At 45.6% G+C, this 22,610-nt stretch overlaps 1 protein-coding gene across 1 annotated transcript in view; it reads left to right on the forward strand.

Annotated features, from left to right (window-relative positions):
* The window catches only part of LOC147718909 (gamma-aminobutyric acid receptor subunit gamma-4-like), a 2,086,028-nt gene that overhangs the window by 500,585 nt on the left and 1,562,833 nt on the right, over nt 1-22,610 (forward strand). The window contains exon 3 of the mRNA XM_086966801.1: nt 5,238-5,305. Within this exon, the coding sequence (XP_086822927.1) occupies nt 5,238-5,305 (68 nt within the window). The remainder of the gene's footprint in view (nt 1-5,237; nt 5,306-22,610) is intronic.

The raw sequence follows: 22,610 nt of genomic DNA on the forward strand, positions 1-22,610 counted from the left end.
ATGCTGTCTCTACCTCCTGCAAGGAAGCTGCACCAGAGAGGACAGAACTGGTTTTGGCTTGGCAAAGAGCTCCTCTGCACTAGAGAACAAAGAGATTTACTGTGTAAAAAGAGGGGTCCAGACCCCATACTTTTCGATCACTTCTGGGAATCAAGAGGAACCTTTGCCAAGGAGAAGAGCCGGAGAAGCTGAGGAGGAATACTGGTCCTGTGCTGTTTGCTGTCTGGGGTTGGCCTGCAGTGGCTACTTGCTGCCAAGGAAAGGAGAAACAACTTGTTTGCTGTGTCCACTGCTTGAAGAAGATCTCCAAGGGCATGAAATGAGCTTGCCTCCTGCTCTGGAGAGTGAGGGACCCAAACACACCCAGTCCCCCCCTGAACTCCTTTTCTGGGAGTTCTGACCTGCTGTGAGGTGTCTGCCAGTGTCCTGGGCCTCTGGAGGTTGTTTTGGGACTGGAAACTGCAAGAACTGTTAAAATTGACACATAACTTGTTTCCTATGCATCGCAACGGTGCAAGAGAAAACTTCCAATGCATCGCTGCCGCTTGTGGCTGAAGTGTCTGCTGTGTGACGAATCATGTGCATCGATCTCTGATGTCCGGGATCACCACACCGATTCTGACACAGGCCTAGTTGGAGAAGAACCGACTCATCGTACCTGATCATCACACATCGCATCGAAGCGCCAAATCTGTCGCATTGCTGGCGGATGCAGTGAGAAACCAATGCATTACCTCCCCTCCGGTAAGGACCCAACGCATCACCTCCCCTGCGCCACAGTAAGGAACTGATGCATCACCTCCCCCGGAGCAAAGAACTGACGCATCACCTTCCCTGAGTGCAAGGAACTGACGCATCACCTTCCGTGCGACCCTTTTTGCTTGCATTTTTCAATGCATCCAGGGTACTTTTTGTAAAAGTGTCACATCTCCCCTTTTCTTTGAACTGAACTGTTTCTACATTTAAAGAATCATATTTCTAATACCGTGTTGTGGATTCTTGTTGTTTGATCTTACTTTGGTTTAGATAAAGATTACTTATTTTTCTAAACTTGTGTGTTGTCCATTTGTAGTGTTTTCACTGTATTACTGTATGTGATCACAAATGCTTTACAAACTGCCTCTGAGATAAGCCTGTCTACTCCTGCCAAGCTACTAAGGGGTGAGCAGGGATTATTTGAGAAGTGTATCCTTGTTACTGTGACTAGAAGCAAGGGTCTCTATTTGGACAAAGGTACCTACGTCTGCCAACTAGAGACTCCCATTTCTAACAATGTCCCTTTATGCCCATAAATCCATGGCAGAATCTTAGATTTCCATCAGCATTCATCACAGTATTTTCTGAAAAGCATATGATTGAATGAACATTCTTTAACTCCTTGTCTGGAATCGTGTCTAGTGGAACCTCAGCCATCTCTGTATCTTCAGGGAAGACATCTTCTCACTCGTCACTATATGCAAGGTTATCTTTAGAACGATAAAACATGCTAAGAAACAATATACCCCTTTTCCTGAGGTGCAATGTAGGTAGCCCCTTGGCACTACCATCACTCACTGCCCTGGATTTTTTTCTCGCACAAATTTAGCCATGTAAAACCTGGTGAAAACTGTATGGGGAAAAAGTGCAAGCTTGTAAGTTTTGTAATTCGTTTGGGGAACCATGCAGTATTTATCCATTATCTAAAATGTTGAGCTGAACAACTACTGATGGGGAAAGTAATATCCTGGTTGATTTTCTTTTTTATAATAAATGAAATCATCAACAAAAACACATTTTAGGCATCAGTGTGAGGTTTCAGAAACAATTTAGAAGACTTGCACCTCGAATGGGGGTTACCATGAAAATCAGTATTCCAGGTCTCACTGCCATTCATTGTTTGATGGGTAACAGAGCTTCTCAGATAGAGCACAAATAAAACTGCCAGTGGTGCTTCATGGGGCTTCACTAGTGATGGCAGAGAATATACAAGTGTTAATATAACATCATAAAACATAACGTAGAGTGAAATAACACATCCTCACACACAGGCGGAAAACATTAATGCCTGGTTGGAATCTGCCAGAGACAGTCTCGCCCCATTGAATACAATTAAAAATAGGAGACCTCATGACGCACAGCGTTGGTTCTCTGACAATTTGAAAGCAATGAAATTAGACTTGCGTCAAACAGAACGGAAGTGGAGACAGGACTACTGTACTCATAAAAAGACCATCTTTATGGCAGCTCTTACATATTACAAAAGCTCCATCCTCAGGACTAAATCGGAATACTTTTCTTCTAAAATCCTGGAATCCACTAATAAGGCCAAGGACATTTTTACGATAGTGGATGACATTGTCAAACCTGATCACGTTACAGCTAAGTCCATCCCGTCACAACCCCTATTTGACTCCCTCAATACTAATTTTATTGAAAAAATTGCTAATATCAAATCCAGCATTCCTCAGCCCTCGACACTATTAGATCTCTGAGGCTCACACAGTAATCCCTATCATCTGGATCAATTCCTTCTTATCACCCAAGAGGTTTTCGTCTCTTTACTTAAGAAGGTTTGCTCTTGCTCCCCCATTGGCAGCTGCTCTCCTCATATCCTTCAGGAAGTTTTCCTCCATTGTCCTGGGCCCCTTATGCCGCTTCTCAATAATTCCCTTACTAAGGGCATTGTCCCCAACCTCTTCAAGAGTGCAGGAGTTGTACCTATTTTAAAAAACAGGCTCTGAGCCCTCTAGCTCCAGCAACTTTCATCCTATATCACTGCTGCCCTTCTTGGGAAAAATCTTGGAAGCCCACGTGGCCAACTGTCTCAGCACCAATGCTGAGCAGTCACACTATCTTGATCCACACCAAGCCAGTATTAGACCTGAACATTCTACTGAGTCTGTTATTTTAGCAGTTCTCGATGAATTACATAGGGGGGCCGACCAGAGTTCCACACAAGCCCTGGTACTCCAGGATCTCTCTGCGGCCTTTCATACGGTCGAGCACCATTTGCTGGCTGACCGGGTCGAGAGCGCGAGGACCCAGGGTCTCACACTGACTCGACGGTAGCTAAGAATCTTGGAATCAAGTTGGACAACTGTCTCTCATTAAAAACACAGATTCTTGGTCTGGTTGGGCAGTGTTTCGGGATACTAAAAATGTTAAGGAAATTTCTCCCTCTCCTTTCCATTTCCCATAGGAAAACAACGGTGCAAGCCCTGGTTGGATCGAGGTTGGATTACGCTAATTTACTCTACCTCGGCCTACCGGAATATCTTTTGTCTCGTCTACAGGTAGTGCAGAACTCGTCGGCACGCGCAATTTTCGGCCTTGGCCGCAGATCTCATGCCACCGCTCTTTTGAAGTCCCTCCACTGGCTGCCAATCCGGAAACGCATCAGGTTTAAGGCCCTTACCACTGCGTTTAAAGCCCTTCATGGCATTGGGGCTATCTATCTGCGGAAGAGAATTGTCTTTCACCCTCCATCCAGAGCTTTAAGATCGGCTGCCTTGTCTCTGGCCACGGTCCCGGCAATTAGGCGTGCGCGGACTGGGGGTCGGTCCTTTAAATATCTGGCGCCGCGGGCCTGGAATGCTCTGCCACTCGCTCTGAGAAAAATCGAGAATTTAGTATCTTTCAGGAAAGAGCTAAAAACGTGGCTGTTCTGTCTCTAACTTCCCCCTCGCCACTGGGGTTATGCTGTGTTAGGTCTGTTAGCGCCGGGACACTCTGTTTGAGTAGCTGAGTGCTCAATAAAACTCCCAATACCATAACATAACATAACATAACATAACATAACATAACATAACATAACATAACATAACATAACATAACACTGGAATGGATATCTTTCTTTCTCAGTGACCACTTTCAAGCAGTCCGTCTCGCTAGTTTTCTTGCTGAGAAAAGGAGACTGACGCGTTATCACTTTCCCCCCTCTTTTTTAACTTGTATATTTTTCCCTTCAAAAGAGAGAGGTGGTTACATTTAACTACGCAGACGATCTCCAGTTAGTGTTTAATATTGACTGTTCCCCTTCATTCATGGAAAACTTCCAATCTAATATGATATTCATTAGCAACTGGATGAATACTAACCATCTCAAGTTAAATCCTAACAAAACTGAACTTATCCTCACTGGGGGCCAGCGAATTCCTGGATCTCCAATTTTTGGCCATATTCACAGGAATGCCCTCCACCTCCTGTCAGCTCAGTCAAAAGTCTGGGAATTGTGATTAGCAACGACCTCACAATGAAGGCACAGATACATGATGTGGTCTCTGCTTGCTTCTTTCAACTCTGGAGAATTAGCAAAATAAGCAGATATTTAACCATTGAGGCCCGGATTCAAGTTATACTGGCCCTGGTTATGTCGCTTATCGATTACGCTAACTCCCTGTTTACCAGCACCCCAGGTTACCAATTACGTCGGCTCCAACTGGTGCAGAACCAAGCTGCCAGGCTTGTTTATGGTCAACCTAAATCTCACCATGTGAAGCCTCTGTTGAAAAATGTACACTGGCTTCCCGTGACCCAACGCTGTTTCTTTAAATTTGGCTGCATAGTCTACAAAGCCCTTTCAGATCCCGGGCCGGCCTTCATCACGTTTAAAGTATGGCTCTACGTCCCTTCCAACATCTTATGCTCCGCAAACCTGAATTTGTTAACCCCTTGTTCATTTAAACGTAATAAACACGGGGCATAAGATTCTCGTCATTGGCACCACAATTTGAAATTCTCTTCCCCCCGAAGTGCTTCTGTCCACTTCCTATACTCTGTTTAGGAAGTCTCTCAAAACTTGAATATTTGTTCAGGCAAACGACTGAAAGTTCAATTTTTTTTCCCAGCAACTGACTGACCCCGCTTAGCACCAAGAAACCGTTGGTGAACGTGCGCTTTTTAACTTGTTTATAACATAACATCCTTCATAGAACAGAACACCATGAGTGAATGCCTACATTTCCATCTCATGTCATAGAAAGGATCATGACATGAGCAAAGGACAAACATATTTTTTTTTGAGAAACTAAATATGAGGAATTCTCCTAACATTTATCCTGTCTATGCACGAATTTGGAGATCATTTTACATCAACGAAGTTGTACTTTTTATCTGAAACACATTCAATATAGCCTAGTTTTTACTATATTGGTTCAGGAAGTTCTTCTTGCTTAATGGTATTATGCTTTACTGCAGTTTATTACTCACACTTGCTTCATTTGGACATCTGATCGATGTGATTTTTTTTCTCATTTCAGTAAAACCGACATTCATCGATGTGGATATCTATGTGAACAGCATTGGTCCTGTGTCCGTCATCCAGATGGTGAGTGCTCGCATTCTTCCATTTTGGGGATCTGAGCAGCACTCTGATTGCCTTGGCATCATAGTAGAATCACAAGAGGGGTGGTGAGAGATGGTGCCAAGAACCCAGTGGCATATTTACAAGGAGTCTGCACGGCATCACTTTTTTTGATGCAGCAGCGGCGTAGAGTGCAGACCCATATCTGTGAGGCTTTTAATGGCCTCGTAGATATGGAATAAGCGAGGCAAAGCAGCACAAGTCACTGTGTTGCCTTACTCTGTGCCAAAAAGGCGTCCCATGGGCAGAGCAGTGGGTGTTCCCTTGGATTTTGACGCATTCCCAATGTGTCAAAAGCCGATGGATCACCAGGGGAAGCATAAAAGGGAGAAATATATTTCTTTCTGCTTGTTTTTTACTATTTCCATGCGTGCTGCATTTTTCGGCAAACATAGAAGGAGGAAAATGCATCCAATGATTATTTTTGTGCACAAAAACAGTCCTTCCTACAATCAATTGAGGGGCAGGGTATTCCAGGTCTTTCCATCGAGGTAGAAGAAGGATTTTCCTCTGGCTGTGGTCTTGCAGATACGTGAGACGGTAGCCAGGGCCAGTTGGGTGGAGGTCTCTGGTCGGTGTGTGGAATGCAAGGTGGTGTTTGAGGTCCATGGTGCAAGGGTGCCTGTGTTGGCAACCAATTGTGCACCAGTGCAAAGGGCAGGGATGCCCTGCATTGCCATAAATATGACTTATCCCTGCACTTTCTTTATGACGCAGCATGGTGCAGTAAACTGGCTTGTGGTGCTGCGTTTTGTCTTTGTGTTGTAAATTTGCCTTTTTGGAAAATGCTACCATTTCATGATTGATCAATCCAAGGGGTATCCCTGCAGAGGACGGCAATTTTTGGAAGTGGGTTTTCAATGTTCTGCAATTATTGCTCTTATGAATGTGTGCACAACAACTGTATGCTTACACAAAAAGTATCAAGAAGAGGTTGCCATATAGTTTGATCACATGCCCTCTATTTATTGTCAGTAAATCATAATTTCTTTTATTGTGTTCTATGTATTAAAGACACAAATGAAGAAATAGCACAGCATTGTAAACATCAAATCGTTTTATATGAAATTCTTCCATGCTGTTCATTGCAGGAGACAAGAGATGAAGTTAAAGAAAAGTTCAATACGAGCTATGTTACATATTAGCACATACGATGGTTACAAACACATTACACCAAATAGCTCAAGGAACCAACACGTAGGTGCCGTCGTATATCATACACTCTAATATATTGGAAGGAGTGAGACCGATTTGATTCATGGCATGGACTTGGTATCTAGTGAATGAATAGTGAATTTGAAGGACTCATAATCTCACCTATCTTCGCCTTTATCGTAACTTCTCACCAGCCCTAAGAGCCTTGCCTCTGCCTAAGAGCCACACTTTGTAGAATCTGCTTTTAAGAGGATGCCAAAGCCTCCCTCGCTTTACACATCACACTCTCTCACCTACTTCTCAAACTCCACCTCCAAGGTGGTTTAGTGCCCGAAGATTCTAGAAGAATTTGTAGCAACGTTTTACAAGCTGTCTAGTATATCATTTGTCTTCACAATTATTATGCAAAGTCACTCCACTATCGTCAATTCCTACATATTTGCTAGCCAACAGTCTAATATGGACATGAGGGACCAAAACCAATAAATGGCTATTCTTTGTTTTGGCAAAATCAATCCAAGTATGTCAAATTTATATGTAATTTTCCTAAAGGTTTTTTTTTTCATCAGGAGATGGTCTATGTGTCTAACTTTAAACACCGCTGTTGGTATACAGCACATCATTTTCTTATTACTTAGAGGCATCCAGGAAGCACCATCGTTTTTGCCAGTGCAACCCTACCCACTACTAAAGGGCCAGTGTTGTCCAGAAGGTGATAGAACCCTCCACCCCCCCCCCCCCAAACTGCCAATATTACAGAGTACCTGCCTGTCTGAGTTGTGTGTCTCCTAGAAGGCAAGGCACCTGAATTGTTCAACACCCACTGAATCTCCAAGTGCAGCATGTACGTTGGTCAGCAAGGGCCAATCTCCCTAGTCTGAAAAGGATGGATCCCCCCTGTTTTAATAGAGTCCTAATATGGTCTGTCAGCTTGCACAGCAGAGAGGAATGGGTGCTCTATATCTCATATATTAACTAAGATCTGCATACAGTGATACTTTATGGGTGCTGTTCCCTATCCGGATTCTCAAGTATGCCAAAGCAGTTGAAAGTCTACTCGCTAAATACTTTGCACCAAAAGCAAATAATAGAAGGGATTGCCGGCATGCCTGCATTGTTCCTTACTTTATCCTCCATTCTTCAGAGACCACACTGCCTATCTTTATTCTGGCTCTGGGTTCAGTATTCAAAAGATCTACTCAATTCAGAAAAGTGTGCCTGAAGCCCGTTTGAATGTTTTTTCTACTGTAAGCAGGGCCAAACCAGGCTGGCCAACCGTTGTTGCATCGTAATGTATTACATGTGTTGACTTTGTGGATTAATAGCTATACTTCTGTGTGGAATAAAACCCACATTGATCTGAATATTCTTTGTCCATAATCAGGGCCGGACTGGGAACCAGAACCAGCCCTGGCAAAGTGCTCGGCCAGCCCCCCTCTCCTCCCGGAGGGAGTGGGGAGAGGTGCGACCGTGCTCTGTGACAGGGCCGGTTTTCGGCCGTTTTTGTTACAGGGCCGTTTTTGCAGCATAACGGCCCTGTAACAAAAACGGCCCCCAGGGGCCCAAAACCGGCCCCAACCATGCGGCCCACCGGGGGATTGCCCGGTGCCCTCAACGCCCAGTCCGGGCCTGTCCATAATATGTGTGTGAAGTTATTTAAAGGGTTCATGGCCTCCCCAGCTTGCACTTAATTGCTAGGAATATTTGTGTCATCTCTAGATGGGTTGTAAGTACATTACTTGAGATTGTTCGAAATGCTTCTTAGTGTCATAGATCCTCTCCATACTTTCCCTCTGATAACTACGTTTAGCCCATCCCATGCTGTTGCTCTGCATGTTGCAGGGTTAGTTTTCTACAATATAATGGTTGAGGACCACTCTTAAAGATTGGGTAAATCTTGGTGGACCTTGTAGTGCCTGTCCGTAGGTGCTATGTGGGCACTTCTTTTGCGTATAGATGCAAATGACAGAACCTGTTCAAATTATTCTTATTTTAAAATGCACTTTATTCACTTACCAATCACCGTAACTGTGATTGCTGTTCGCCCCTTTCTTGGGTACTCCTGTGCAGCGACCCTTTTTATCTCGCATCAGGATTCATTGAGTCAACTTTCTAGGTTAGAATAGTATTAGCCTTGATTGCTGCTTGTCAGGGTCACGAAATGTACATTTATGATATGTGTAGGATGATAAGGATATTAGAGGTGACTATGGGAGCCTCAGTGAAATAACACTAGTTGGCCAGCGAATTGTTCGATGTTGTCTCACTTCACCTTTATTTGTGGCTTGACAGTGTAGATGTGTATAGACCTTTAAAATATACATTGAGAGGATTTCGGCTCCACCGAGAAGACTATACCTGCATCACTTCTTACAATTGGCTAATTGATTAATTATACCACCTTCTTTGGAGTGTTTCAAGTGGAATGCAGAAGTGATTAATTCATCACATCTTATACACTGAATCACCACATATTAAATCCTGTATTTAAAACCATGCATTGTATACAGTAAGCAATCCTTTTTTTGTCTTTTCTTTGCAGCAGGCTCTTTTACCAATTTAGAGGCAGATTTACGTTGCCTGACGCATCTCTGCAAATCGGCAGAGATGCGCCAGGAAAGATACGGCACGTAAGTTCATCCTTGCGCAGGATTGAACAGATGCGTGTCGCATCTTGGGCGTAAAGTTGGCGCAGTGCTGAAGTTGTGTTGCGTGCGGCACGCAACTCCAGCACTTTTCCAACTTGCCCTATCGTTAACGTGGTGCGTCAAGCCTTACGCCTGCTTCAAGCCCCTAAATGTTTTAGTCAGGAATCATATGCGAGTAACATATATGTGTAAACACACATGCATGAGTGGGTGCAAGCCAGTTGTTTAAAATGTAAACCTTTGCAAACTCAATATGTCTGGCTTTAATGAGATAGTATATGAAGACAGAGGCGTACACAAATGTTTTTTTGTATGCATTACTTAATCCGGATTTAATCGTCAGTGCTTCTGTGCATTGATATTCTGTCCTTCACCAGACTACTGCAGGGGGCAGGTGGGTGCTAGGTTTTAATATATATGTTAATGTCAAACTGATTTTTCGGGGGCTGTTCAAAATGTGGCAGCATAAGTCACGAAGATGCAAAACAAGCTGTTTTGTAGTCCATGAAAAATATGATATTACAAAAATTACGGAATCTTTCAGATAGTTGTAGCTTTATGTTTTCGATTTTTTTTCATTTATTTGTTCTTATAATTTTGTTATTCACACGACTGCCGACAATGGATGCATATGGGGTTAAAAAAACGACAGCGACTGAACAATAAGCAGCAGCACCTTCTTTATAGCATACCTGTCTAGATGCAATGGTGACAAATACTGCATTTAGCACCTGGAAATTAGAGCAATTCTCAGAGGCTTCTTTTCTTTAAAACGGCTTAGCTAACACCAGGCTGCAGTACGGTTCAGCCCACCAGAGACTTTATCCTCAGTCCCCACCGCTGACATTTTCTCATTGTTTGACCTCATTTAACCTTCTTTTTGTTGCCTTTTCTGTGATTTTTCTAATCGCTTGTAGACTTGCTGTGGCATTGCATTGTGTATTTCATGGTTTCTTCTTCTTCATACGGTATGTCTACAGTCTATCTACCAATTTAGGTCTAAGTGAAATATGATTGCATTTCTTTTTAGTTGGACGTGGAGGTGGAGGCAGCAAACGAGAAGAAAAGGCTGCATTCTATGCACTCAGCTCTTTCCTGGTAAAATAAACCGATTCGCTGCTTTCAAATTGCTTTGCTATGGAAATATTATTATTATGATTGCGAAAAATGAAAATTGCATCCACCCACTAATTCCCAGTGGGTGTGGAGTTATGGAGCTTGGTGCTGAGCTTCAGGGAAGAGGAATTAGGTGATTGTAACTGTAAGTTAGCTGTGCAGTTTGTGAGGGGGCAGGGCCAGTAGCCACCATATCTTAAAATCATTAGGGAGTAAGTTTAAGGACGTCTCCTGTAGAATGGCTGGTAGGCAACGCTGCCTCTCTGCTGTCGCGGTACAAAAGGGGGTGGGGATGGACGGAGCATCTGAACAAATCAAACACTCACACCCAGTGAACAGATCTTAATCCATCACCGTTCTTTAGCCCACTCTGCCACCCCTGTTCAGACATGGCCATATGAAAATCAGTCTGACCCTGTGCCTCATGGGTAAAGTCCAGCCCGAACTGCCAAGCCAGGCCTTCCCTGGACCGGAAACAAGCTTTCTAGGACCGGTTTCTGGCATTACAGCCGTCTTCAGCCAGGCTTGCTTGAATTCAGTGACAAAGTGAGCAAGTGACTCACGTCTGAGAATACCCTGCCAATTTATGGCAAACAAAGCGGTACAAAAGGGGGTGGTGATGGACGGAGCATCTGAACCAATCAAACACTCACACCCAGTCAACAGATCTAGGTTTAATCCATCACCGTTCTTTAGCCAACTCTGCCACCCCAGTTCAGACATGGCCATATGCAAATCAGTCTGACCCTGTGCCTCATCGGAACGGTCCAGCCCGAACTGCCAAGCCATGCCTTCCCTGGACCCGAAACAAGCTTCCTAGGACTGATTTCTGGCATTACAGCCGTCTTCAGCCAGGATTGCTTGAATCCAGTGGCAAGTGAGCAAGGGACTCACCTCTGAGCATACCCTGCCAACTTATGGCGAACAAAGCGGTACAAAAGGGGGTGGTGATGGACGGAGCATCTGAACGAATCAAACACTCACACCCAGTCAACAGATCTGGGTTTAATCCATCACCGTTCTTTAGCCCAGTCTGCCACCCCAGTTCAGACATGGCCATATGCAAATCAGTCTGACCCTGTGCTTCATGGGAACGGCCCAGCCAGAACTGCCAAGCCATGCCTTCCCTGGACCGGAAACAAGCTTCCTAGGACCGGTTTCTGGCATTACAGCCGTCTTCAGCCAGGCTTGCTTGAATCCAGTGGCAAAGTGAGCAAGGGACTCATGTCTGAGCATACCCTGCCAACTTATGGTGAACAAAGCGGTACAAAAGGGGGTGGTTATGGACGGAGCATCTGAACCAATCAAACACTCACACCCAGTCAACAGATCTGGGTTTAATCCATCACCGTTCTTTAGCCCACTCTGCCACCCCAGTTCAGACATGGCCATATGCAAATCAGTCTGACTCTGTCGCAGCAGGAATCACCCGGGCTCCCCGCCAATGACAATGCTGTGAAGCAGCATTGTGCAAAGCAGCATTGTGATTGGCTCCACTAAGCCAATCCCAACACTGCAATGTGCCATTGTAATTGGTCTGACCACCGTGATTCGGTGTTCAGACAGGAACAGGGAGCCTAGGCATGTTCCCTACAAGGCCACGTAATGCAGCCTGATGGGGAAGATGTAAAGTGCGTAGGGTTGTTTGGCTGGGCCAAGACGGCTGGCCAAACAGTCATGCCCACTAAAGCTTGCTCACCACTCCGCCACCTTGCCCCCGCTCTGGCCAGTCCCTCCCTTCCCGCACCTAGGAACAGGAAAAATACAATGATAGTAATGTCCTGTTATTAGCGTTTTATTTTTCCTCTACACTGCGCTAAAAGTGGGGCGATGCTCCTCTGCCTTAGCTGAGGCGCAGTCCCTGCAGTGGGCACGACTGCGGTGACCATGTTCTTAGGTTCCCTTTGAATGATGGGCATATTGCAAGAACATGTTCTTGTTTCTCCACAGGACTTTTTAAGAAGAATACTTAGCCCTTTCTTCTCTAAATGACACAAAGTATGATGAACTTGGTGGCCAGATAAATCAAGGCTGCAGTGCAGCTATAATAGTGATTTTCCTGTTCTGCGCTGCACCGTATTACACCAAGAGCAAGTCTCAGTTATCCGCTTCACCTTTCTTTCTTGTTTGAGTCCTTACTTTACAATGGTGTGTCCATGTTCAGCAGCCCTTTTATCTGCTTCTTGGGGTTGTGGAAACTTTGCTAAATGTGTATCCAGTTAAGTTGTCTCGCTTTTTATTTATACATTTTATGTAACATTGTTACTCTGAGGAGGAAAAGACAATTTGGCTTTCTCAATATATTGTATTCTTAGTATGCTATTGACTTCTTTGAAGGCCTAGATAGCCTTTTTTTTAAATAAAAAAATAAAAATCATAGTTGCCTTGTGTTCCATTAAGGATTTAGCTCAGTATGGAGATTTGTTGCTACAGTGGCAACAAGAGGCCATGCTGAGTTCGCTGCTCATCTGTGTGCCTTCTGTGACTGTTCCAATTATCACAATCCCTCCCCTCTCTATGTCTAAACCTTTAAAGACAAGCTCTCAGTTGCAGAGTATCTATTTCTCAGTGAAGGTGGGTGTTTCTGAGGATTATTTTATGCCTCCTTACTCTCATAGAGGGGATTACCCCACCTAAAGTATTGTGCATGCAGTTTGTGTTGGCTAAGGTCTTGTTGAGAAAATATGCATCCCTTCAAGTCTGGTGGGGGTGGTGTCCACACATCCCTCTGGATCATGTATGACACCTTCAGCCAGCCATGTTTCTGTGTCTACCTGCAGTTTGCAATCAACTAGCTATATTGTTATGTTTCAAATTATAAGCATGGACCTTTAAATTATTTTATGTAAGGTGCTGTTGAATGGGATCTTAAGCAGGCATTCTGAGTTTTGGTTTCGTTTTAAGTTTACTTTAATTGGTATGGGACCCAGGCTGCCTTGCTCGTTTCTGAGTTCTGACTTTGACCTGCGAGTGTTTCTCAGGCTGACTTTCCTCTTACTTTTGCATGTAGTTTTGTTTGACCAGTTTGTTTCTCAAAGTGTTATTGGTTTGGAGATTCAGTCTCTTGGACAATCTTAGGTTTTTGCAGCCATCTCAGTTAGTAGACATTATGTTGCTGTCTTGCCTCTATAGTTGTTATAATATGATTCTTTAAATTCTGAGTCCTTGACTTTCTTTGCCTGCTGTGTTTAGGATTATGCTTCTCCTTGAGTAACCAGTCATGTTTGTGGATGATTATGGAGATGTTTGTGTTCCTCTCAGGTCAGTTTCTTTCCAGGGTCCCTTTGAGTGAGTATTCAGTAACGGTTTTAGTGTATTAAGATATTGGTTCTGCAGATATTTATTTTCAATTCCAATTTGAAAACTTTATTTCGATTTAAGAAAATCACAAAAGTCAGCACATTATAAAAACACATGGTCTAAACAATCATCATCAAACAGGTCATTACACTATTCCAATTCCCGTGACTGTGAGACAATCCAATTATACAATATTAAAACTATAAATAGATACAACTGAATTAAAACCCACATATGTAGCGGACCTGAAGCAGTTCATTAGTTAAAAAAAAAAAGCGAGAGGAATAAAAAACATCCAGAGCAAGAAACATATCACAAAAACACACATAGCAGCGGTGAAAGAGAATTACCAACGCCCCCCTTTAGACCAGCGTATAACCCACACTCGTCCCAGGAACTTGGCTAAAGCAATCACTAAGGGGCAGCCCACAGCAGTTTTAAAAAGACTGAAAGCCTCCCGGTGATCCCTAGTTCCCATCTGAATAAAAATGGGTTTGAGCCAGTATCTCCTTGGATTGGAATAAGCAGGACATGCAAATAGGATGTGGCCCACCGACTCTTCCCTATCAGAGCAGAATGGGCATTTATTACTGCTTACGTGTGGGCCAGACCACCTGGAGGTGAAGACCTTGGTTGGTAGGTTACCTACTCTAAATTGATGGAATAATTTACGGTCGCGAGTTGAGGTGATTAGGTCCCAATACTGTTCATAATGTGGATGGCATTTAGTTTGGAGGTAGATACTAGACAATGTGGGCCTGATAAGTGATGCGTGATGGCGTGTGCATATCCAATCCCAGTATGCTGATTTTAATTCTTTTTTTGTGGGAAAGACACTACCCTCTAGGGAGGACCACAACTCAGACAGCCCCAACTCGGTAAAAAATAAGTTTAACACCCCTAAACCACCTTATTGTTTTGTTCAAATCCAAGTCCTGTATTTCCCGGACCGCCAACGCATAGTTGGTTAGTTCGGGGGTACCCCAGAGTCTTCTCCAGTATAAGACTGATCTTAGACAGGTGACATCTCTGAGGGAGTGACACCCCAGATCCATGTAAAGAGGAATAAGGGGGGTTGATTGTATCAAACCAGTTACTGATCTTAAAAATTTATTTTGCATTACCACCAGTGCTTCCAGATTCGCATGCGCCCACAACTCTGATCCATACAAGATGGCATCACTAACTTTTGAATTGAATATCTGTAGTAGGGGGGCCCAAAGGTTTGGTATAAGAGCGACTGAATTCCCTGAGCAACACGTCTTCCCACATCCTAACTTCGCCGATTTGCCTCGCTGAGTTTTGGAGGACAATAAACATGGTCTTGTCAATATTGACAACAAGGTCGAAGTCCTCAAAGAACTCCTCAAATCTTATCAGGGCACATTGTAAGTCCTGTCTTGTTTTTGAAATGACAAGGGTGTCATCGGCAAACATTAGGAGTGGGATCTTTATTCCACCTAAACTCAGGGCATCAGTCGGGCAAGCTTTCAAATATTTCACAACCCCATTGATGTAAATGGAAAATAGGGTTGGTGCGAGAACGCGCCCCTGCCTTATCCCCTTCTCAACCGGAAATTTATCGGTGGTATGACCAGCAGAATCCCACCTAACCTGGGCATGGTTGTCTGTGTGCAGTTTAATAACAAAGGACAGAATCTCCCGAGGCATGCCCAACATTTGTGACTGACATTGTGGCAGCCATTCCTCCCGACTATATAGTCTACAGACAGGATAGGGCATTGGGTAAAGGTGGGGGTGTGGCTCTTGTAGTTCTAAGATCCTTTGCCTGCGCAATCATTCCTTCCTCACCGATCTCTGGTTGCGAATCCCTCGCCTTCTCTATTACACTTTCCCCGCACCAATCATTCTCAGGGCTCTTACTTTATAGACCTCCTGGTCTGCGTGGTTCCTTCTTTGATGAGCTTCAATCAGCTATTTCCACTCTTTGCCTGAAGGTGGAACACTGCATAATGCTAGGGGATTTTAACATTCATATGGATGTTGAGTCTGACAGTGAAGCTATTAAAATCACGGACATCACTGCTCCCCTTGGTCTAATTCCTTACATCTCTAGTGCAACTCATGATAAGGGCCACACTCTTGACCAAGTGTTCTCCACCATTCCCCTCATTATGTCCCGTTCCACTCCTGTTTTGTGGTCTGACCACTCCTTGATCAGTTTTCTTATTCAAGGCAGAAGCAAAATCTCCTGTACTAACTCTGACCAACTGAGGCACCCCAGTAGACCCTTTCATAAGATTACTCAGGAGAGCCTTATTCAAGCGTATCAAGAACATCCCTGTATCCTATCTGGCCATCTGGAGAGGGACCTTGAAACTTTTCAGAAATGGCTTACGGAAAGGCTTGATGATCTTGCTCCTCTCGCTACGCCTCGCTCATCCATCAAGCGTAGCTCGGCTCCTTGGTTCTCTAAATCACTGATTCTTGCTAGGCGCAACTGTAAGTTAGCCGAAAGACTCTGGCGGAAACAGTATGATCAGGAAGCTAAGTCCGCCTACAAATTATCTATCAAGTCCTATCATGCGGCTATCCTAGAGGCCAAAAAGAATTATTTCGCCACCAGAATTGAAGCTGCGTCAAACTCGTGCAAAGAAATTTTTTCTATTGTCAAAGAGTTCGTTTCTCCCAAATCAAGTTCAGTCCAGTATAAGTTCTCTGAACCTTGGGTAAAGGAGCTGGCCATCTTTTTTAATATGAAAATCAAACTCATCCAAGAATCCTTTCCTCCAGCTGCCCCTAATGCACCCATGATCGATTCTAATTTGTTGTCTTTTCCATCTGATACTAGCCCCATTCTATCGGAGTTCCCACCTTTATCGGAATCCACTTCTCTGGACCTCCTAATCAGAATTAAATCTGGTTCTCCACTTGACCCCTGTCCGGCAAGTTTTCTAGCTAGGAATGCTAAGATTCTAAATCCCCTGATCTACCCGGTCTTGAATTCATCCTTGTCAAGCGGCATGGTTCCGCCAGCCTGGAAGAAGGCAATGGTTGTTCCCCTTCTAAAAAAACCAGGCCTTGATCCAGCTACACACGCGAACTATAGGCCCATATCTCTCCTGCCCAGTATGGCTAAGATCGTCGAGAAGCACGTCCACTCTGTGCTTTCTTCCTTCTTGGAAGATCAGGGGTTACTACACTCTACCCAATCTGGCTTCCGCTCCAACTTGAGCACAGAGACCGCTCTTTTGGAAGTAAATGAAGCCATCAAGGAAGTTCTCGACGCAGGGGGAAGAGCTATGCTGGTGATGTTGGACCTGTCGGCGGCCTTCGACACCGTCCCGCATGAGGCCCTCTTGAGAAGACTTCATGAGATTGGTCTACGAGGGACGGTGTTGAGCTGGTTGAGATCTTACCTAGCGGGTCGTCGACAAGTGGTCTGGGCCCCGCCGTACTACGCAGAGGTGCCGCCTATGGATGTTGGAGTCCCTCAAGGGTCGGTGCTGAGTCCCACCCTTTTTAACATCTTCATGACTCCACTGGCGGTACTTGCGGAGTCCATGGGTGCCCAGATCATATCATACGCTGACGACACCCAGCTCCTCTTCACCTGCAAGAAGGGCATGGAGTTTGACGGGGAGAGCATCCGTCGTTGCCTGGGGGCTGTCTTCGACTGGTTTCAGCGAAGCAGCCTCAAGTGCAACCCGGATAAATCTGAGGTGCTCTTTTTCGGATGTCAAGCAGATCCACCGTGGCAGGAATGGTGGCCGGTGTGTATGTCACCCCCTTCTTCTTCCTCTGTGGTTGCAAAAAATTTGGGGATTAAAATCGACAATACCCTTTAGCTAAAAACACAGATCACAGGTCTCACCAGCACTTGTTTTGGTCTGTTAAAAATGCTGCGAAAATTTCTTCCCCTGCTCCCTTTAGTCCACAGGAAGTTGACGGTACAGGCCTTGATATGTTCCAGGATTGACTACTCTAATGTCCTCTACCTGGGTTTACCGGAATACCTCCTGCATCAACTTCAGGTAGTTCAAAACTCAGCGGCAAGGGCTATTTTTGGCCTACCTCGACAAGCTCGGGCTTCAGAGCTGCTTTCTTCCCTTCATTGGCTCCCAGTGAAGAAGCGGATTACTTTCAAGGCTCTCACTTTAGCCCACAAGGCACTCCATTTGGTTGGGGCCTCGTACATTCAGAAACGGCTTCTTTTTTATAAACCCACCAGATCTCTCCGTTCTGAATGTCTTGGCCTGGCAACGGTTCCTCCTATTAGGAGGGCTAGGATAGGTGGACGTTCCTTTACACATCTTGCCCCCAAATTATGGAACTCCCTGCCTGTTGATCTGCGCCGTACCTCTAATCTGCTTGCCTTTAGAAAGGCCTTAAAAACTTGGCTGTACAAGCAGTAACTTGTTATGTTCTGTTTTTTCCTTCTTCTTTCTCAAGTGTGGGGTCAGAAAGCGCCGGGACACTCCCTGGAGTAGCCGTGCGCTATATAAGCAACCCCAATAACATAACATAACATTTGCAGGGCATGTCACAGTTTTGAGCGGGGAACCAGATTGAAGGCAGACCTTAGATCCACAAATGCTGCATAAATAGCCCCTTTCCCCAAAGTAACAGTGCACCAGTAAATAAGTATGAACCTTAGAACCTGGTCCACTGTATTAACACATTGTCTAAAACCAACTTGGAGGTCAGATAGGATGTGACAGTCAACCAACCATGCCTGGATTCTCCCAAGTATCACTCAAGCCACAACCTTCTGAATGCAGTCAATAAGACTGATAGGTCTATAGTTTCCTGGGAGTGAGCGGTCCCCTTTTTTGAAGATGGGGAGAATAACAGCACCAGCCCAAGAACTGGGAAAGGTTCTCCCTGATTTATAGCATTCATTAAAAGTTGGATGTAGTTGGCCTAGGAGGCCAGGTCTTGAACAAAAAGGTCTGCAGGAATGCAGTCAAGACCCGGCGCCCTACCTTTTGGGGTTTTAATAAGAGCTGCTTCTACTTCTTTGAAAGTGATACTTAGTGGGGGCGGGTTTGATGGCACTACAACAATATCCTGTGGTCCTGGGTAGATTGCAAATTGGCCTTTAAAGTGAGAGACCCACATGTCCGGCTCCACATGGTTAGAGGGGAGTATATTAGGGTCCCCACTTCCCCATTTCACCAAGTGCCAAAAACATAGCATGTCCCTTCTAGAGCAGGTTTGGAGAAGTTCTACCCAGTGTGCCTCATCCCACTCCCGTTTAGCCTTGCTTTTAGACAACTTGTACCCCTGCCCCTTTTCTCTTATAGAGTCCTGATTTCTGCTCCTAATTGCGGCTGCCAATGATTTATAAGCAGCACAACAATTGGAGTTGTACCAAGGTACTACTTTACACCCAGATAATGCAGGGCCTTTAGGTTTGTGTGGTATAAAAAAAACTTAAGTTTATTAAAAAAGTTCTCATGTGTGTGTGCAGCTCCGTCCCGAGTGAACCCTGTGTCTACCTCCGCCTATTCTAAGTTGTTTTTGAGGGCCAGTAATAAAATATGTATTACGTTGTTTGTATTTAAATATAGGCCTGTGCCTAAGGGTGTCAGTGCAGGGATTGGAATTGCATATTCTATTTTCATGAAGGCTGCAATAAAGACAAGGACAGGACTGTAAAGGCATTGTGCGTTCCCCCGGGATGCTGGAAGGTTTTGGGACGATTTTGCACTGGTGGGGGCTGGTTTTGTTACTGGGGCCAGTGTCGGCCGCCATTAACATAAGCAGCAATACTTCACAATAGCCCCCTCTCCCCGGGAGGCTGGCCCAGCAACATTGCCTGTGCTGTTTGGGTTCCTAGTCTGACCCTGAAGATAAAGATGGAAAAACTATCACAGAGGTCGAAATCAGGAACCTGCATGAGTGAGGTAACTGGGCAGAATGTCTGGTATTGGACTAAAGTGGTAGGAGCTGGATTCAATACCACAAAATTCTTGGTATTTTGCATGCCAACATTTAATGGCATTGAATAGGAAATGATGCAGGCTTCTGAGCAGAGCTTTGGGCACCGTCAGTTATTCTTTTATAAAGTAATCACTTGGACCGACATTCTTCCCCAGTGCACTGTAGAAGAAGGTCCACAACAAGTAGTTTCTTTCTGGGTACTCCTGAACTCCCATTATCCTTGTGGGCTTAACAAGGGGCCGTCTCCCATCGCCCTCAGGTTTTCACAGTCCAGGGTAAAGGGCAGAGAAGAGTCTTTAAGAAAAGGAACCTTCTTTGTTTCTTCTTGCTGCCTTGATTCCGGGTAGCACTTTAATTTCAAGGTGCTAGATTCAGATTCTAATAATTCAGATTCACTAGTTTTTGGTACTGAATGATCCTGAAGCTATAGAAAGGAAATTCCAAGGCAATCACTGCCTAGCCTTTTACCACATTCTGTCTAAAATGAATCCCATCACAAAGGGTGTCCTAGTTTCTAAGTGGCTCAAAGGAGGCACCCCACTGTCTTGCTCCAACCTGGGTCCTCTCTCTTCAGCTGGCCCCTGGCAAAAGATAAACCATTACCCCCAGGTCCCTCATGTCCTCATCCCATTCATAACAAAGTGGAGATAATCATGTCACAAACAGAAGAAAAGACCAGAGGAATGCTGGGAACCTAACCCCTCCCCTCTCACTGGGAAAAAATAAGCAGTACTTACCCATCATTCTGCCTGTTCATTTTTTTTGTATGTCAACAGAATTGGAGACGAGGTGCTGGTGCTTCTCCTGCCAGTCTTGGGTGGTGTTTCTTCTTTAGCTCCCCGTCCGGCTGCCTGGCTGTGTATTCAGGGTGTCTGGTGGTCTGCCTCCTGGCCTGCTGGGCTTGCTGGGAGGCATGGATGTTCATGGCTGGCTCTTGTATGCCGGCCTGCCCTTTGAGGCTGGTGCGCCGGCCTCCTGGTTCCTTCCGGGTTGCTGGACGCGTCTTCCTGTGGCCTGGCCAGGTGGAAGACATGCCGTGTTTGCTGGTTCCCTGCCTTCCTGAATAATCCTTCCCTGGCGTGGTTATAGCAGGCACTTTGGGCTGGCTGGTGGAGAAGGGGGGTGTTGGTCCGGTCTCCCACCCCCTAGGGTGAGTCCAGTGTAGCGGTCTATATGTCCCCCTGCTGTACATGTGTGTAGAGGCTGTTTCTGCTGTATTTCCTGGTATGAGCCTGATGTCCACGTGTGTGCATGTCCTTGGACAGGTGCCCTTCCTGCAGCGGTGTCTCTTCTTTGCACACGATAGAGGGATGTCATTCTGGTATTTGCGTGGGGATGCGTGCATTGCGCCCAGGGCCTCATACCTGCATTGGTGTGCGCTCTACTGCTGTGCTACTTCCCCGCTTTTGGCCTCCTCTTTGATGTTGTAGGTCGAGACCTGCAGTGCAGAGCAGGTTCCCAACGGAGTTCCTGCCAGTATAGTCCCAGCTACCTTGCCTCGTGGCGTTGGAGCTCCGTGCTGTATTGTTGCAGCACTCCTGTGGTACTGAGACAAATGAGACCAGGGATTTTCGTTGAGGGAAATGCTAGGCACACTGCTCACGGGTGTATCATAGGTATGGATAGGTGAGGGTGCAAGTAGGTGAGGGGATAAAGGCCCTAAACCCCTCCAAACATGTGTGTCAAGACACACACTAAGTACGTAAAGATAGACCTATTGCACACCAATGGAAAGTACAGGAATGTTGTCTCAATGGACAATTAAAAGTTCAAATGTTAACATTGGTAGAAGAAAGAGGACGAATTGTAGTATAGTTCCTCTTTAATGGTTGTGGATAGCCAGCGGACACGTGTTTCGTCGCCAAGCAGTTACAAAGCTTTGGCGACTCCTCAGGGCTGTAGTTAATGAGTATCTGGCCACAGGTCGCTGAGCCGGTGATAATTCCAACCCGGCCCCGCTCGAGACCAGGTGCAGTAAGTGCAGACGTAGGGATGAGAAGTCCGGTCAAAAATCAATACTCTGTATAATAGGCAGACTTGAGAGTATGTTATGTAGTAGTACCAGTCGACTTCTGTAGCGAAATGACTGGGTGAGATGGGAGCATCCACTGTTTAGGTAGGTGGGGCCAGTAAAGATTCTTCAATTAGATTCTTGGCCGGTGCGACGGAGAGTGAAAGCAGGACGAGTAATCCTGCTGTGGTTCCGGGTGCGGACTCCTGTGGTACTGCTTGCTCCTGCCCTGATGTGGCTCCGGAGGGGTGTACCTGGAGCTGGCTGGGGAGGGGGGGGCTGCTTTCAGATGGGTGCCACATGTCGGTGTCTGTGTCCTCCCCATATGCTGCTGCTCTATGCTGTTGCTACTCTCTCGCATTCAGGTCACTGGCGCAGGCTGTGGTGCTGTTTTCTCCATAGATTTGTGGCTTCCCTGCGGCTGTGCCACCCTGACGGAGCCTGATCTAGTCTGATTTCTGTGATTTGACTGTGTCAGCCTGGTTGGTTGTCCTCCTGGCTCTTCCATTTGCTGGGGGTCGATATTTACCCTCCTGTTCCTCTGTTGGCCTGCTCTGGTGGCTTAGTGGACTATTGCATCCACTGTGGGTACCTGTCTTTATCCCCCTAGTCACGGGTTCATCTCTCATTGGGTCCACTTAGCCTTTCCTCCTTCTGAGGTTGATACTCTGCGTACCCAAGTTTTGGGTTAAGCTTGACTTCTGTTATTCAGTGCTGTGATACACTTGGGTGATCGTGCGCTTTGCGCATGCATGTTATGAGTTGTTTCTTCGTGTATGTCTGGGTGCGTCGGTCACTTCTGTTCCCTTGCCTTTTCTGCTGTGGCATGGTTCCTGATGGTGCAACTTGGGCTGCTTGGGGGAGGGGGGGTCCTTGTTCCTGTCTCCGGGCCCCTCCGCCCAGGTGTGTTCCTCCCTGGCTGGGGCCTCCGCTCTATTTTTCATCTCTTTTGTGTCGGGTGGCGGGCGGTGTTGGGAGTCTGCTGGCCCACCCGCCCCCCTCCCATTGCGTAGCACATTGCGGTTTTGGTTTTCCTGGTTGGGTTGCCACCTGTGAGCTATGTGTTGTGGTGGTTTGCGTCTTCTTACTTACCATGGGGCTGGCATTGGGGTTTCCTGGCTGGCCATCTTGT

Source organism: Lissotriton vulgaris, chromosome 4_1 (genome assembly GCF_964263255.1).
Source record: "Lissotriton vulgaris chromosome 4_1, aLisVul1.2, whole genome shotgun sequence".
In the NCBI taxonomy this organism is placed as follows: domain Eukaryota; kingdom Metazoa; phylum Chordata; class Amphibia; order Caudata; family Salamandridae; genus Lissotriton; species Lissotriton vulgaris.